We start from the raw sequence: 17,139 nt of genomic DNA, 5'->3' as shown, positions 1-17,139 counted from the left end.
TAACATCTTGTAAGATAAGTACTTACGAATACAAACTACAATATTTCTTTACGTGGTGTGAAACTGTGGAAAAAAATTATAAGTTAAACGAAACGTCTAATACTCGAAAGATACAAATAATAATCTTGAGCGAGCCTATAAATATAATTTTTCGTAAACTTTAAAGTGTATTTAAGAGATGAGGCCATTCTAAACAAATGTGCCTTAAATCTAAATACAGAAAACAAGATACTCCTACGTAGTACTATCTTGTTATTGCTATAGTTTTAATTCTCACTGATAAAAGTATTTTGAGGCGTATCTTCAAACTGTAATTGAACCCTGAATGCTACTACAGCCAGGTTTATTTTCAAAAAATAAAAGAAACCAAGAAATAAATGGATTTTTGGTAAGTACTGCATTCTGTAAGATTAAAATAAAATTTATGCAACTAACTTCTGCTTAAGACTTAGATTGCGAGGTGAAAACTTCTTTATCTAAGCTTTTAAACGAGTTCAACGATCTCCTTACCAGATTTTCTTTTGTTTGCGCGAAAATAAGTGTCAACATTTATCGTTAATCCGACTTCAGATTAACGTGGCGCAAACAGATGTCTTATTTTATTTAATTGTTTAAAAAATATTAATTTCTTCTATGTACTTTTTGCTACGTACAATATTTCAAGTAAGCATAGTTTTTATCTTGATATATTATGTAAGTCAGACTGACAGCTATTATTTTTAAGGGCGACTTGAACGAGTTCGGTCGTACGAATTTTAGTGTGCGACAAGTTTTCGCGTCTCCAAATCAACATGAAAAGCTCGTCTACATAACTTGGACGCAATTAAAAACAATAGGAATTATATGCCCTGTCACGACACACTAGGAGCTTTACTAACAATAGAATATTTGTGTAACATAGCTCCGTAAATAACAGTTATCTTAAAAGTAAAACATGTAGGACATATTTTAACATACATTAGATAAAAAAAATGCACGACTCTACCTTTTGTTTTTAGTAATAGACTCTCAAAGGTCTAGTTAAAAGTTCAATATTGCACGTGACGTAAATTTTATCAATGCATTATACTCCTTATAATAATGTGTTAAAGTTTGTTTTCATAAAATCAAAAGTACAATAGAACTCGGTGTGGACAGTAAGAAGTATTAGTAAGATTTATAATTGTTATCTAACGGCGAACTAGGCGAGGCAGACTTATTGCGAAGTCGCGTGCTAGCACTTAATATATTACAATGCCTTAGCCAAAACGTCTCTGTTTGCCACTATCCCGCTTTGTTTACTAACAAATAAAAGCTTTTTAATTTCTTAGCTAAATGTACAAGCTCGGAAATGGAATACTCTTGAAATTGCAAAGGTACTCGGGCTAATGATGTCTTCTTACATCGTGTAACTATTTAAATCAGTAGCGCGATTTTCTGCCACTATCGACCAACGACATCTGGCGAGCTCGATATTTTTGTATGAAAACTTGATCAGCGGCTCTAGCGAATTCAATCGTACATTTTAAAATGTTTAACTCCCGAAAGTACCCACTACATAAAATTGCGCTACTGGATATTAAGAGTATTCTAACCGAAAACCAATAAATATGTGTAAGTATTTTAGTGCCGTTTTCAAAAGTTGTTATTTAGCATGCAGTAGGAAAACGCAAACAGTGTCTCGATCTGCGTTATCGTGAAGTATCACCGTACTTTCTAGAGAGAATATAAATTAAAAAACATAGCCGGAAGTATTTTGAACCAATGAAAATGCTACTCGTGGTTATAGGTTGCCAATGAAGGTGTAGCAGTGTGACATAATGTTAAGTATATTGTGACTTAGCACTATCAAGTAGACTTTAAACAGCTGTTTATATAGCATTTTTTGTGTATTATGTAATAATAATTTGCTTATTAAAAGAATTAAATATGATTACATTTAATTTATTAATTTGATGTTTTTAGGGTTCCGTACCTAGAAGGTAAAATCGGTACGCTATTACCGAGCCTCCGCTGTCAGTCTGTCCGTCTGTCACCAGGCTGTATCTCATAAACCGTAATAGCTAGGAAGATATGTTTTTTACAAATTATGTATTTCCGTTGCCGCTATAACAACCAGTACCAAAAAAAATCAAAATAAAATATTAAGGGGGTCCTCATTACTCCTCATGCAATAAACATGTGTTTTATCGTATTTTTTTATTATGATGGTTCGGAACCCTTCGTGCGCGATTCTGACTCGCACTTGGCCCGTTTTGTTCGTTGTATAATATTTCATTACCAAGAAAATACATTAAAAATATAAAAAATATATTGCTATAGACATCGGTAACATTGTCCAAGATACGTTTAGGGCTTCATATTATTTATTTTTAGTAAATTACCCGTTGAAAAATATAACAAAGTTTCCTCTTCGCCTCGTATGAGCGTGTAATGTAAAAGATGGTAATATAACATGAATATTCATAAGCCTATCCGTGTGTTCAATGGATTCTTGTGACATAAACGATGTGATTATTTATTCAAACATGCGACAGAAATTTACTCGGCCTGTCAAGGTGATACATGCAAACCAACCCTTGTCAAATTTACCAGCCAGGTGCAATATTGTGGCTCATTTTTTGGATAGGACCGCGATATTTCCTAGAATTTTTCATTATATTATTTTACGCACATTTTTTACATTAAACAAAGTGTATGAAAAAATGCAACTCATAAATTGCTACACACCTAAATTTCACTCAATTGATGAGTTGCAAGGTGTCCTGTAATTTACGTCTAAGGCTCGTAATAATTTTAACCACCTTTACAACATTGGTCATTTCAAAATCTCGCTAATTGTAAATTGGAAACTTTCTTTAGCGCAACTTTTTTCGAAAATTGGCGGTGAAAAGTTAATTAAGCCAGCAGACGTAGCAGTCCTGAGAGGTTTAATTTATTGCATCGGCCATATTATTCACCGTGCGACTGTAGCCCGCGTGAAAAAAATATTGAAACGCTTTAATCTCAGATTGGTTAAATTATAACTTTATACCGTACAATTTTTGCACTCAATAAGTTTTATGCAATAATAAATTCGTGTTTTAAGAATTGAAAATCATTGTTAAACGATACTGAACTTTATTTAGTTATTTCAAAGTGGCTACGCATAGTTTCTTGCTGATTATCACATTAACTATGGCTTATTTATTACCTAGTTACAACAAGGTTCATGTATTTTTTATTTAATAAATTGGTATGACAAGAAAGTTTATACCCGTACAATGGTACATATTATTAAAAATCCATTTTGTTTAATAATTCCTTCAACTCACATGAGATGTTTTAAATATTATTATAGTAGTTATGGTTCATCATCATTGGCCTGTATTCATATTGATATATATATAGCCTATAGCCTTCCTCGATAAATGGGCTATCTAACACTGAAAGAATTTTTCAAATCGGACCAGTAGTTCTCGAGATTAGCGTGTTCAAACAAACAAACAAACAAACAAACAATCAAACAAACAAACAAACTCTTCAGCTTTATAATATTAGTATAGATGATTAAGGTGGCGTCAGATAGAATTAGTGCAATTTCGATCGTGGCTCAAAAGACCCGAGTATAAAATTGGAGGTACCGCGTCCTGGCCACTTTATGGTGACTGTTGAAGGAACACCGTCAGGTTTTTAGTCGGTATGCCCAAATTTAAAAGTCGGAACGCCTAACCGGCGGGAGAGCCCGTTAGATCCCCGCTACCTCCATGGAGCGGGACATGCAGTAATGCATTTTCCTGACGAAAAAAAAGGGGCAACCACGACCACTTTGACGACAGATAAAAGTTCCAGAAGAAGATGAGGTGTTTACGGCAGATTGGTGTCGTAGGACACGTTTCTGTTTATCTGGCTACATACCTTAATATTAACATTAATATAATAAACTTTGACATCTGAATAAATATGATTTTGAATTTCTATTGAAATGTAAAAAGAAAACGAAATTTGTAAACAATATAAAGAAAAGGTTTTATTAAAAATATTTTTATGCGTGACTAAATTGAATTTTCTTTGTATGTCTATTGTATAAGATTTAATGTTCATTTATGTCAAGTCCGAATTGAAAAAATGAAAACCCCTACCATAACAATAAATTAGTGTGATTTTTTTTCTTTAGATAAATATGTCAATGCCCTATCAAATTTTGTGGCGCATATCGACGTCCTTATAGCTAAAATATATTTTTTAATTAATTTTGCACTATGGACCTGGCCTAGCAAAATGTTATTACAATAATCCAATAAAAACATTTTTTTTTTCAGCAAGATTATAGCTACTAGGTTCGTTATATTACTAAAGAGTTTCTTTATGGATTTCGAGATTTTTCCAATTGTCAGAAATATTCTCTATTCGATACTTTCACGCACACGTCGACGCGACCGGCGAAGAAGTCGGTCTGCGAAGTCAGTCGTGCCCGCATGCTCAGACAATGAGACAATATTATAATAATATGTCCTTCTGGCCAATATTCAATTAAGGCAGCCAGTTTTATTGAAACCAGCCAACTGTGCAGGACTTTGGTTAAAGTGCCCAAGTCTATGCACAATACACAGGTACATTCTCTATTCCATCACTCTCATAGCCCGGTGGGACGGTAAAAATGTGAGAGGTTAGGCGCAGGGCTGACGGCTTTACTTCCTAACTCCGGGCAATTTCTGAGAAATGTTTGACAGAAAACTCAGAAAAGAATTTTAGGCTGACTAAGGATTCGAACCTGAGACCTCTTGCGTGGCAGTCGCATTCATTACCAACCGCGCCACAGAAACAGTAATTGTTAGATATTATGTAAGTATCAATCAAATGCATGGGTTAAGGAACCCTAATGATTAATGAAAATCTTTTAGGTGTGTACTTTTCCTTGCCGTTGTTAGAACAGTTGTTTCTAAATTAAACGAAAATATATATAAAAACGCTGACTTACAGGGATCACTACAAGTTTAAGACTAATCATGTGGAAGATTGTCTTGTTCCTTCCGGTCTGCGCCTGGCTTTGCCACGCCGAAGAAAATGTAGTATACGATTCATACTTGGCCACACCAGCTACAGAAGAAAAAATAAAATACTATGAATCTGTCAACCAACTGGGGTATGTAAAATTTTTAATCAATATTTTCTTAAAATATAATCACTTTTTCTTTTACCATTATAAGACATAGCTGACATAGCTACTATGATCAAAATTGAACTCCAATCTATTTAAAGCCGTATTCCTAACTGATTGTTTAATCTTTTCTGTTGGACCTAATGATAAGTCCTAAGTAAGTCAAAGCTAATATTTCTGATTGTTGAATATACTAATGCAGGAAGTTTTTTTTTTCTTTAGGAACTGCACGGTTTCGGTTGCTCTACCTTGCGATCCCAATGACTGGAGACGTACAGATGGATCCTGCAATAACCTCGACTACCCCTCGAGAGGTACTTACTTTAATCCCATGTACAGGCTTCTCCCAGCACATTTCTACGATGGTAAGTTCATAAAGGCTCATTTAATTTTTTCGGCTACCTTCTGTACAACTTGCGTCAGTGACGCCATTTTCTTTTTGGAACCAACAAAGATCTAAGGCAATAACAGCCGAACCATTGCATCAGTTCTTTGTCATCACTTGTAGATGTGTTTGAATGGAAAAATATATTTATCATTGTTTCAGGGTATCACGAAAGAAGAGCCAAGTCTGGCAAGAAACTGCCATCGCCGAGAAATGTACGTTTAGCTTTGTTGAAAACTGGCAAGTCTGTACATCCAGATTTCACCCTCAACTTACCCTACTATGGAATATTTATGTTCAATGATATTGGATCTATTCACGATGTTGGTAAGTGCTGTAATAAAAAACATACAATTCATTTATGACATAAAATAATAATATATATCGTTTGGATAGATACAGGTTGAGTGACTATATGCCTTAATAGTAGTAGGTACATATAGCAAATTCAAAAATGAAAATCCCTTCAAGAATGCTACGTTATAATATGTTTTACAGCTATATTTTTGGATTTATTTACCCTGTCCAAAAACGTACTAAAATCCCGATGGCTAACAATATTTATCACAATTTTTTTAGAAAACTTCATTTTCCGCCGCACTAACTGTTGTGAGAAGGAACATATCAACGATTATGGTTGCGCATCGAACTTCCTCGAAGAAGATGATCCATGGCACAGGTTTGATGGCCTTAGATGTTTGAACATGACTAGACCCATCTATAACCAGGACTACAAATGTACCGATGATCCTATACCCTCCCCGGTAAAACAATGTTTCTTTTTTTTTAACAATTTTACTTATCATTACTATTCTTTGCTACGTTCTTACCTATTTTTAGTTTTAATTCGGATATTTGTTGTGCATTTTAGATTGCACAAGCAACAACCAATTTCGATATGTCTCATATCTATAATACAATGAACCAAGGTGATAAAGCCATGAGGAGTTTTGTCAATGGTCAGTTGGAGGTTGAGGAAGAGAATGGCAAGATTTGGCCTCCAAATGGACAAGAAGAAACTTGCATTTTGAATGAAGCGGACGAAACCAGATGCTTCAAGTGGCGTAAGTTACCAATTTTTATGTATGATACGTGAAATAATTTTAAAATTACCAAGTTTGTATTCACCGTGCAAGCGCGATTCTCTACAGTCGGGACTGTCGAGTATCGAAAGTTTGACATTTAAAATGTACTGCCAAAATAGTTCCAACGACGCCCGTCAGAGGCGCTTATCGGATTTTCATGCTGCTACTGATAGACTTGTAATAATTTATGAATAAAGCTATGCACTTAAAACAAAATGATCAACGGAATCATGTAATTTGTATCATCGACATCAATAAGTTGATTCTTGTTTATTAGAAACATGTTCCCAATATTTGATTTATTTTTTAGACCGCAACGCGTTACTTCCAATTAATCTGTTTACCATCTGGTTTGTTCGACTCCACAACTACGTCGCTAGCAACTTGGCTGCAGTGAACCCTTGCTGGGATGACGAGACCTTGTTTAAAACGGCTCGAGAAATATGCATTGCTTGGTCGCAACAGATGTACTTGTACGAATGGCTGGATCCTTTAGTGGGTAAGTACTGATATGTGACTCATCAAAAGAGAGAAGATCGTGAATCATATTCATTACTTTAATGGAGATTATGTCGACATGGTTACTTAAATAAATAAATATTAAATTAATATTAATTAAACGTTCTATTTTTTACGTTTCTGATAATAAGTATATGCCATTCAAATATGGCCAGGTTAATAATATGGCCACATACCATTTTTCCGAACACAAAATGTTGTACCGCGATCATGAATTGTCGTTAGTGTCGCACGTATCGGAACGGTGGCGCACCTGTCAACGCTAGTCCAAGTGAAGGTTAAAGTGAAACATGCATGAGGTTTGGAATAATTATATGCGACCATATTTTTCGGCTGGCCATATTTGACACAGGTACCTTATTAATACTTCCGTTTCAGGTCACGAAAACTTGGTAAAATCTGGTATCATCAGTGAATCACCCGAGTGCAGAGAAAATTATAACGACAAATGTTATCCAAAAGTGTCCCTAGAATACAATTTTTCGCTGCGTTGGTTCCATATTATACAAGAAACTAAACAAAAGTGAGTCGTAGTATTCTTTCCTTATTATTGCTTTTTAATTGTTTTACCTTTTCTAATAAGAATGCATATTTATTTAGTGATACAAGTTGTAAGATTCATCTGAATGAAAAATCACTGAAAAAACTGAAATAAAACAATACAATTACATATTGTTTTGAAACGGATATTTATATAAATGTAAAATTTCAGTTTCTTCAAAGGTATTGTATTTTTTCCAGAATGTACGACTCTAAAGGACGTCATATCGATAATTTCGCTATCGTAAAGGCCAATTTCAGAATTGGTCTCTTGGCCAAAGACGACTATATGGATCAATTTACTCAAGGCTGTTTCAGACAAGCCACTTCTGACTTCGATCACAGTGTTGATTTTGATGTAAGTATTTAATATTAGAACCGAATGCCCTAAACTTGGTAACCACGGAAGTGTTTTCTTTTTTAATCTGTAGCGCGATTCTGTACAATCAGAATCATCGAGTATCGAGAGATTTACATTTAAAATGAACTGCAAAAAAAGTTTCAACGACGTCCGCTAGAGGCGCTGATCAGATTGTCATACAAACTTTTTCGGATCCAGCCGGTTTCGATACTCGATAGTAGTAGAGAATTGGGCTACTGTAGCGCAATTCTCTACAATCTGCACTGTCGAGTATGGAGAGTTTGACATTTAAAATGTGCTGCCAAAATAGTTCTTACGGAGCCGGGTAGAAGCGCTAAGCAGATATTCGTGTAAGATTTCTCGATAGCTAGCCGGTTGCCGGAAGTCGATAGTAGTAGAAACGAGCTACCGAACCAGTGATTTTAACGAAAAAATCCGAAAATACAAAGGAACCCTCTAGTATAAGACTATGATTTTCTTTCAGATCGCAGAAAAGGGTTCCGGAGGGGCACAAAGAGCGGTAGACACTGTCACAAGCGACTTGCATAAAAACCGTTTGTTTGGGCTAGCTCCGTACATCGATTACGTTTATAAATGCACTGGTATTAACACCACTAGCTTCGACGATTTCGTTAAATATGACATCATATCCGCAGCGGTTTGTATTTAATAATACACTATATTATAAGTAACAAAAGTCAATTTATTGATTTGGATCATGCAAATGTTGTATTTTAGTAGAAGGTATTGTAAATTATCACAGCATCGTTAGTTAGCAGTCTTGATACCCATGGCTTATGTTATTGCGGCGCAATGATCCCACTAGCATTTCTCATCAACATTTATCAGTAGCTACTGTTGCTTTCAATACCAAGATATTTAGCTTATTTAGTTTTGACATTTAAAGTAGGAAAAAGCACACTAATTATAATAATTCATTTTATAGAACGTCGCACTTCTAAAAGAAATATACGAAGATGTTGAAGATGTAGAGCTGTTGAGTGGTCTCTGGATGGAGAACCCAATGAAGGGTGGTAAGATCCCGCAGACCCTCGCCTGCATAATGATGGAGGACTTGCTTCAATCCCAGACTTGTGACAGACATTGGTACGAGAGGTGTGACAGACCACATGCGTTCACGAAAGGTGAGTTCTATTATAACAGTTGATTTGAACTTGTATGAAGGCTAGTACAGGTTCTCAAACGTGTTTCTGAGCGGTGACTTACTAATAATATCACGCCAATTAAACATTTTTACACGCGAAGTTATGTATCTTGCGCATTTAGCGCATGCGCTATAGACTAATTTAGATTTATAAAATTACCATGCTTTTTTACACTCTAAATTGATTAAGAAAAATTAGTACCTAGTATATGATAATATAAAGTACTCGGTAACGCAATTCTCTACAGTCAGTATCGGTAGCGCGATTCTGTACAGTCGGTACTATCGAGTATCAAAATTTTTACATTTAGAATGCACTGCCAAAATATTTCCTACGACACCCGTCAGAGGCGCTAATCAGATTTTCATACAAAATTTATCGATGACAGGTCGGTTGTCGGTAGTCGATAGTAGTAGAGAATTGAGCTACGGTACTATCGAGTATCGAGAGTTCGACATTTAAAATGTACTGCCAAAATAGTTTCTATGGAGCTCGCTGGAAGCGCTGATCAGATTTTCGTGTAAAATTTTATTTAACTTCAAACAATCGATATAATGAGGGCAAGACACGTAAATTACAGATCACGATTTATTTTTTATTTCAGAGCAAATGCTTGAAGTGAGAAAGCTGACATTAGCATTAATGTTTTGCGCCGTGGGTGATGGCGTTACTGAGATTCAACCACGTGCCTTCCTGAACATCAGTCCAGAGTAAGATTTTTATTTGATATGCTATCATCCTGAATCTTTCCTTGTTTTAAACATACAGATACTCTTTATTTTAAATCCATTTTTTACCAGAAATAAATAACAAAATAAATTTAACTCACTAATGTCCCACTGCTGGGCAAGGGTCTCCTCTCGTAATGAAGGAGGCGTTAGGCCTTGAGTCCACCACGCTGGCCAAGTGTTGGACTTTACCAGAAAAGCAATATATATTTTAAGGATGTAACAGGCATATTTTATAAACCCGGCAATTGTCAATAGACGAGTCACCTCATTTGAACGTTCAGTTAAAGTTTTGTTTTGATGTGATGTAATTGCTATAAATATTTCTATTTCAGAAATCCTCTGACATCTTGCAGCGAACTTCCTCAGTTCAACTTCAATGTCTTTGCTGATTCAGCTTGTCAGTCATAAAGAGACCTTTGAGCATTTTTTTACTAGTTTTGTTAACTATTAGGTCATTTTGTTAATGTTTTGACAAGATAATGTTTGTTATTTTTATTATATTGTTTACGTTATGTTTCCTGTGTGAGTGCTTTTCATCTTGTTTATGCAAATAAAATATTTTTTTCTGTCAACTGGCATTATTTTTAACCTATGTGTAACCAAAACCGCATCTAAGGGCTTAGTTGTTGAATTCATTACATACGAGTATATTACGATAGAGGCTCTGCCCGCGTATTATTTAGAATTTAAAATATTTTATGCAATTTTTCTCATTGTTACCGCAGATCCTCTGAGACCTCTTTATTTTAAATGATCTTTTTTTTTATAAAGTTGTTAGTAGCATCTGTTACAGTAAATGTATGTATGTGTCAATTGAAATAAACCCAAATTGTTGTGATTTTTATTAAAATTTACTATCATGTCCAAGAAACACGTTAGTAAAATTCAATTCAATTCAAATTCCATTGAAATTTATAAAAAAATATAACCAAATACAGCCTTTATTGCTCACAGATACTACTTAGCTTTGTAGTTTTCTTTGGGTAATATAATTTTCTCAATCTGTTTTGTACTCTCGGAGCCTATTCATTACAGACAAAATATGTACATATGTGTCAAATTTTAATATTTTTTAAATTATATCAGACTAACGAAACACTTTTTGAAACTTTATATGACAGTCACATACATTACCGACCGCGCCATACAGGCAGCAATTATAATGAAATTAATATAATATGTATTTAAGTATAATAATTATATTATTATGAGTACCAACATTTTATTTATCATCAACTTCATCATAAAATGTTCTGCCTAGATCTATTACCTGCCTAGGTACATACATTACGTATGTCGGATTAGATTACATTCCGGTCTTCGTTCGTCTTAGAGGCTCCCCAATAACGTAACGACTATCACAATGGAGAATGTTACCTAATTTTGATTTTTAGCACTCCATATTCTCGTTTAAAAATAAAAAATACTGGTGAAAGAATTACTTCGATACGTCAATTAGTTTTCGATTTATAAGTAAAACAAGTTGCAACCGCACCACGCTAGCTCTCGGTGACGGTGTGACGTCACTCTACACTTGCTCAGTCTGGCTCACACAGTCCGCTTGCGGTCACGCGCTCGGTGCGTTGAAATTATTCCTTAATACTTTTAAAAATGTTCAATTCAAATACTAGGAAATCATATGTTGTGCCTAAATGTAATTTAATTTTATATAGGTAAGTACATAAGTAATAATAAATAACTTCATCTTACAATGAAACAATTTCTAGCCGGATTGATCGCGGGTTTATTGATTTTACATTTTTCCTGCCACAGTAAAATCAATAAACCCGCGATCAATCCGGTTAGAAATTGTTTCATTATAATATGCAGTGATCGTAAATATCTAACATATTAGGTACTTATATGTATAATATACTAGAAGCGGCCTGCGACTTCGTCCGCATGGAAACCCTTCCCGCGTAAATCCCGATCCTTCGGAACTCCGGGATAAAAAGTAGTCTATGTGTTATTCTGGGTCTTCAGCTACCTATACAATATATCAAATTTCATCGTAATCGGTTCAGTCAAATTTGCGTGAAAGAGTAACAAACATCCGTACATACTTACATACATACATACCTACATACATACATACATACGTACATACATACATACATATGTACATTCTCACAAACTTTCACATTTATAATATTAAGTAGGATTTTGAAGGCAACGGAACCTCTATTTGTTTCACAAAATAATTCGCAACCATTATTCCATTTATTTTAGGTAATTTATCCGATTGCCCTTTTTCAAATCCTTTATCCATTTTATTAGTCGAATAGTATTTACTATTATTATAAGTTATTTTATACATAAGCGGACGAAAACACAACAAAATACTACGCAAGCTATACTAAGACTACCAAAATACTAAACGGGACGCGGCCCGCGCGGCGCGGCAATGTAGTATGACGTCACAGCCGCTCACGCGGCTGTTAGCGGGACTCGATATTTTTCGAAACTTTGAATGCTTATAAAATCAAAACTATTCGGTATTTTTGACTGAAACAAAAACTAGTTTATATGTATACATACAGGCTATACTGTGTCAAAATTTAAAGCGATTTGGCATACCTAGTAACATTCTCCATTGTCAATATTTGACTTTAATGAATAAATAAATGTTTTTTTTTGCAATGAACAATTTGCACACTTTTTCGATTTACTTATTCGGACTAATTACAGTAAAAAAAGAGTGTCTTATGCGCGATTGAAAATTTAAGGTTACGATAACTTTTAGTTCGTTCGAATATGACTGAATCAGAATTATTCCGACAAAATAGGCGAGAAGCCAGGCTGGCCAGGCACAGGACGAACGACTTTCGGTTTTCTTCGAGCGAGATACGATGGAGGTCAAGCTTTATAAAATTTTGACCCTTCAGCGGTGTAGGAAACAGAATTTAAGTATTACTGAAGCAAAAAGGCAATCGTTTATACTTAACCGATCGTTGAGGAAGTCATAAGACAATATTAATCATTACATAATGAGTAGGCTATAATATTTTAATTACTTTTTAACAGCTTTCTAAATATCAATAAGACTGTCAAAATATGCACAGATGATTTTTTATTTTAAAATAGGGTTGATGCATGTTATTAATTTCACACGACTTTCAGTAAAATAAATTTGGTTGCAAAATTGAACAATTCTCTCAGTAGTTTGTGGTATATCTTTGTTAAATTTTCTTCCTTTTTATTTTATATTTGCCTATAATATATATAGCACATAATTATAAACCCTATCAGTGCATTTAGTGCATCATTGTGCACATAATTTTGCTACTATTTTAGAGCTGTCAACGGCGTCATATTTATTGACACGATCATACCATTAACCTTATACAACCTAAATGAAACAGCACGAAGGAAATCACAGGTAATGTGGACATGAATAGGGAACGTAGGATAATATTTAACATAGTTTTATGTTAGGTTAAGTAAACACAAATACGCGGAGTATCCGATTGGAGGTACCGCGTCCTGGCCACCTTATGGTGACTGTAGAAGGAACACCGTCAGGTATGCCCATGTTAGCCGGAACGTCTTGCCACCGGGAGAGCCCGACAAACCCCCGCTTTCTTTCCTGGGGCGGGACATGCAGCAATGCATGATGACTCAACTGAAAATACCCTGTAGAGCCAATATAACAAAAGATTCGAAGCGCTGACCGGTCCAGCGCGCTTCTTTAGTGCCTCAGCAATGTTCGTTGTCGGGGGTGTTGATGTCTTCGTAGCAACATTACGTAAAAAACATACAAACAAACATAGACCCATAAACACATTACCTTCCTTTCAGTTGCGTTATCGAGTAAAAACAGCATAAGCATAAGATTGTTCCAACGGTTAACTTTAGCTAATTTTGGGGACAATTAATGAGGGATTGTTGTTTCATGAGTAATCAAACACAAACGTATATAAGTGTGGTGGAATCAAAGCCTAACCCTTCCATTGATCCGGACACCTCTCATATCATATCATAAAATAATCTTAACTTTTAATTTCTTTACGTGTCATTTTACTGTTGTTGAGTAACCCTTAAAAATTATGCAATTACTTTCATCTGGGGGCACGGAAGTGCCCCCGCAAGTCGAGCAAAAAAAAGCGGCACGGCCGTAACATCCTTTTCTCGAAGCAATTCGGGCTATTTTTGACACCCCTATAATTTCGTTGTGGATAAAACAAGAAGCCTGGATTTTCAGCAACTAATTAGTCATTGTATAAACACGGTATATTTAAAATTTCAGTCAATTTGAACCAGTAGTTTAAGAATGACAACTTGTTAAAATTTTGAATTTTGTCACTCACTGATTCACTGACTCACTGACTCACTGACTCACCGATCATCAAAAGTCTAAGGTACTTCTAGCAGACTTAGAAGCTTAAAATTTAGAATACAAATAGGGTTTGGTGTCTTAATCATGGGAAAAATGTAATATTTTCTAATTTCGGTCCAGTTTTTTAAATACACCAACTGCAACAATAACTTTGTAATCCCATATAAATGAATAAGATTACAAGGTTACATTTGCAGTTAATGAATTATTATTACTGTAGAAAATAAAATAAATAGGTGTAAATAGGTACCTACTATATGAGGCATAACGGGAGGGGGTATAGGGTGGGTAAGGGTGTTTAGCCCATGAAACTGAACAACATTCCCATAGGAAAATATGTTGAATTATGAAAAAAAAAACGTCTTTCCATGCAAATTGGACTTATGTTCGCTCTACAAAAAGAAGTGAGATGCCATCAAAAACATTCTGTAAAAACCTCAAGTCTCGCCGTAAAAAGTTGTGAGATCTATATAATACCAAGTCGATTAATCTATTTAGTCTCTACTTAAAGGACCTTCTGTCTTAAGTTATTACGTACGTATGTTATTATCATGCCAATTAAAAAAAAAATACCTTTAAAACAAATAGATCGACTTGGTCATCGCAAGAAAACACAAATTCGCCATTAACATTTCAGGAGCACTAACTTCTCGTCGTGCTGTATAGTGTGATACATACTAATAATTAAATCATGCGATGGCCAGGTCGGTCTATTTGTTTTAAAGGTATTTTTTTTAATTGGCATGATAATAACATACGTACGTAATAACTTAAGACAGAAGGTCCTTTAAGTAGAGACTAAATAGATTAATCGACTTGGTATTATATAGATCTCACAACTTTTTACGGCGAGACTTGAGGTTTTTACAGAATGTTTTTGATGGCATCGAACTTTTCCATTGTTAAAACAGTTGGTAGGAAATAAAACAACGTCAGTATAAAAAACGCTGACTTGACGGGATTGTCACAATTGCAAGAGTAATCATGTGGAAGAGTGTCTTGTTCCTTCCGGTCTGCGCCTGGCTCTGCCACGCCGAAGAATTTGTAGTATACGATTCTTACTTGGCTACACCAGCTACAGAAGAAAAAATAAAGTACTTTGAATCTATAGACCAAGATGGGTAAGTTTAATTAATATTATCTTAACTAACCGTACATTATGAAAAAAAATGAAAAATATCTATTGCAGCAATAGACAAATACAACTTTCTAAAATAAACACTTCACATTATTTCTATATCTAAAGCTGATACATTCTTAACGGTAGGAACAATATCTGGTGGTCTTCTCACTAGGCATGCCTGTGTCGAGAAGACCGTCTACGATTTACAAAAACATTATGTTATACTATTTAGTAACAATTTTCTTTAGGCCAATATTCGGCTATAGCGAGCGGCCAGCAATTTGTCAATTTCGAGACGCCCATAGCCAGTTGCGCTCACCGGTCGGTAAACGATCTGTGGGTGAAGCAATCATTGGCGCGGTCATTCCAGAGATGGGTGACCGCATAGTGGTATTTGAACTGGGCGTCTCCGTGCTTCGGAGGGCACGTTAAAAGTCGGTCCCGGTTGTTGTCTACTAAGATAACAGTCGTTAAGCCACGTTAAAGGCCTCTCGGGCGGCTTGAACAACTTTGACACCAGGTTGACCACTAACCATACGATAAGAAGAAGCAATTTGTCAATAATGGCCAAATGTGTAAAAATTAAAAGTGTTTTAATGCACTCGTAGTAGTGCTACTGCAAATAAGGCCAAAAACGTGGTTGGGGCATAGTACGTACTCGTTGGGACTGTATTCCACTACAGTCAGCGAAGGGATAGACTAGCGACTTTACTCTCTTTACCGGGTAGTAAAGAAAAAAATCTTGGATAAAAGTTTTACCACGCTTGACTCAAGATGAAAACCTAAGTATACTGCGTGGGATATGCATGTTTTTTTTTAATAATAATGATTTTTCTCATAAGATACTGCACGGTTTCGGTTGCTCAACCTTGCGATCCCAATGACTGGAGACGTACAGATGGATCCTGCAACAACCTCGACTATCCTTCAAGAGGCACTTACTTTAATCCCATGTACAGGCTTCTTCCAGCACATTTCTACAATGGTAAGTAAAATCGTGAATAACGGTATTTATAGTGATCTGAATAAAAACAACCCGTACAAATTGTACCCACGATGAGTGGAAACAAGCAGAGTTTGCTATCATTATCAAAGTACAATCATATGATCCACATAGAAATAATATATAAAGACCAAGAGAAATGTCGAATCGGTCCCCGTGTCTGCGCTTCTTAAGTCACTTATATTCTAATTCATTGTAAACCTGTTATTTTGAGACATCATTTTCAACTTTGCTACAGGGTATCATGCTAGAAAAGCCAAATCTGGCAAAGAACTGCCATCGCCGCGAAGTGTACGTCTAGCTTTGTTGAAAACTGGCAAGTCTGTGCATCCAGATCTCACCCTTAACTTACCTTACTACGGCATATTTATGTATCTTGACATTGGATCCATTCACGACGTTGGTAAGTGCATTTCTCAAAATTACAATAACTTTATAAAAAATACACAGTAACACTATGTATTTTAAATAACTAAATAAACAAAAACTTTTTTTTACGCAGTGATATAAAGAAAAACACGTGTTTTTTCATTTTTATCGGCGCTAACCACCATTTTTAATTTGGATTTGCAGAAGAACAGTTTTGCTGATTTCTGATTATTCTACCAAATATTGTTCATTTACTGAGTTTTATTTCTTAAGAAACCTCTGGAAATAGGTGAATAAGTATAAGAAAAAAAAACAATCAAAATACAATTTCACAAAAATAGTCGTAATAAAAGTTTTCATAAGAAACCTTTGAATAATTTAAAACAGTTTGGTTTAGATAGG

The 17,139-nt window shown here is 35.1% G+C and overlaps 1 protein-coding gene across 1 annotated transcript; it reads left to right on the top strand.

Annotated features, from left to right (window-relative positions):
• The first annotated feature begins 4,955 nt into the window (after positions 1-4,955).
• Positions 4,956-10,425, top strand: LOC142974430 (peroxidase-like). Its single transcript, XM_076116753.1, has 12 exons — positions 4,956-5,104; positions 5,342-5,484; positions 5,667-5,831; positions 6,084-6,268; positions 6,376-6,568; positions 6,900-7,088; positions 7,487-7,631; positions 7,850-8,006; positions 8,494-8,667; positions 8,956-9,154; positions 9,780-9,885; positions 10,239-10,425. Exons 1-12 carry the CDS (start codon positions 4,968-4,970, stop codon positions 10,312-10,314), a joined length of 1,869 nt encoding a protein of 622 aa, XP_075972868.1. The 5' UTR covers positions 4,956-4,967; the 3' UTR covers positions 10,315-10,425.
• Positions 10,426-17,139: the final 6,714 nt, after the last annotated feature.

This window comes from Anticarsia gemmatalis, chromosome 7 (genome assembly GCF_050436995.1).
Source record: "Anticarsia gemmatalis isolate Benzon Research Colony breed Stoneville strain chromosome 7, ilAntGemm2 primary, whole genome shotgun sequence".
In the NCBI taxonomy this organism is placed as follows: Eukaryota; Metazoa; Arthropoda; class Insecta; order Lepidoptera; family Erebidae; genus Anticarsia; species Anticarsia gemmatalis.
This window is presented reverse-complemented; position numbering and strand designations above follow the sequence as displayed.

Coding starts and splice junctions, on each gene's coding strand:
- LOC142974430 (XM_076116753.1), top strand. CDS start 4,968: ATGTGGAAGATTGTCTTGTTCCTTCCGGTCTGCGCCTGGCTTTGCCAC. Junction 5,485..5,666: donor CCCAGCACATTTCTACGATG/GTAAGTTCATAA, acceptor TCATTGTTTCAG/GGTATCACGAAAGAAGAGCC. Junction 7,632..7,849: donor ATACAAGAAACTAAACAAAA/GTGAGTCGTAGT, acceptor TATTTTTTCCAG/AATGTACGACTCTAAAGGAC.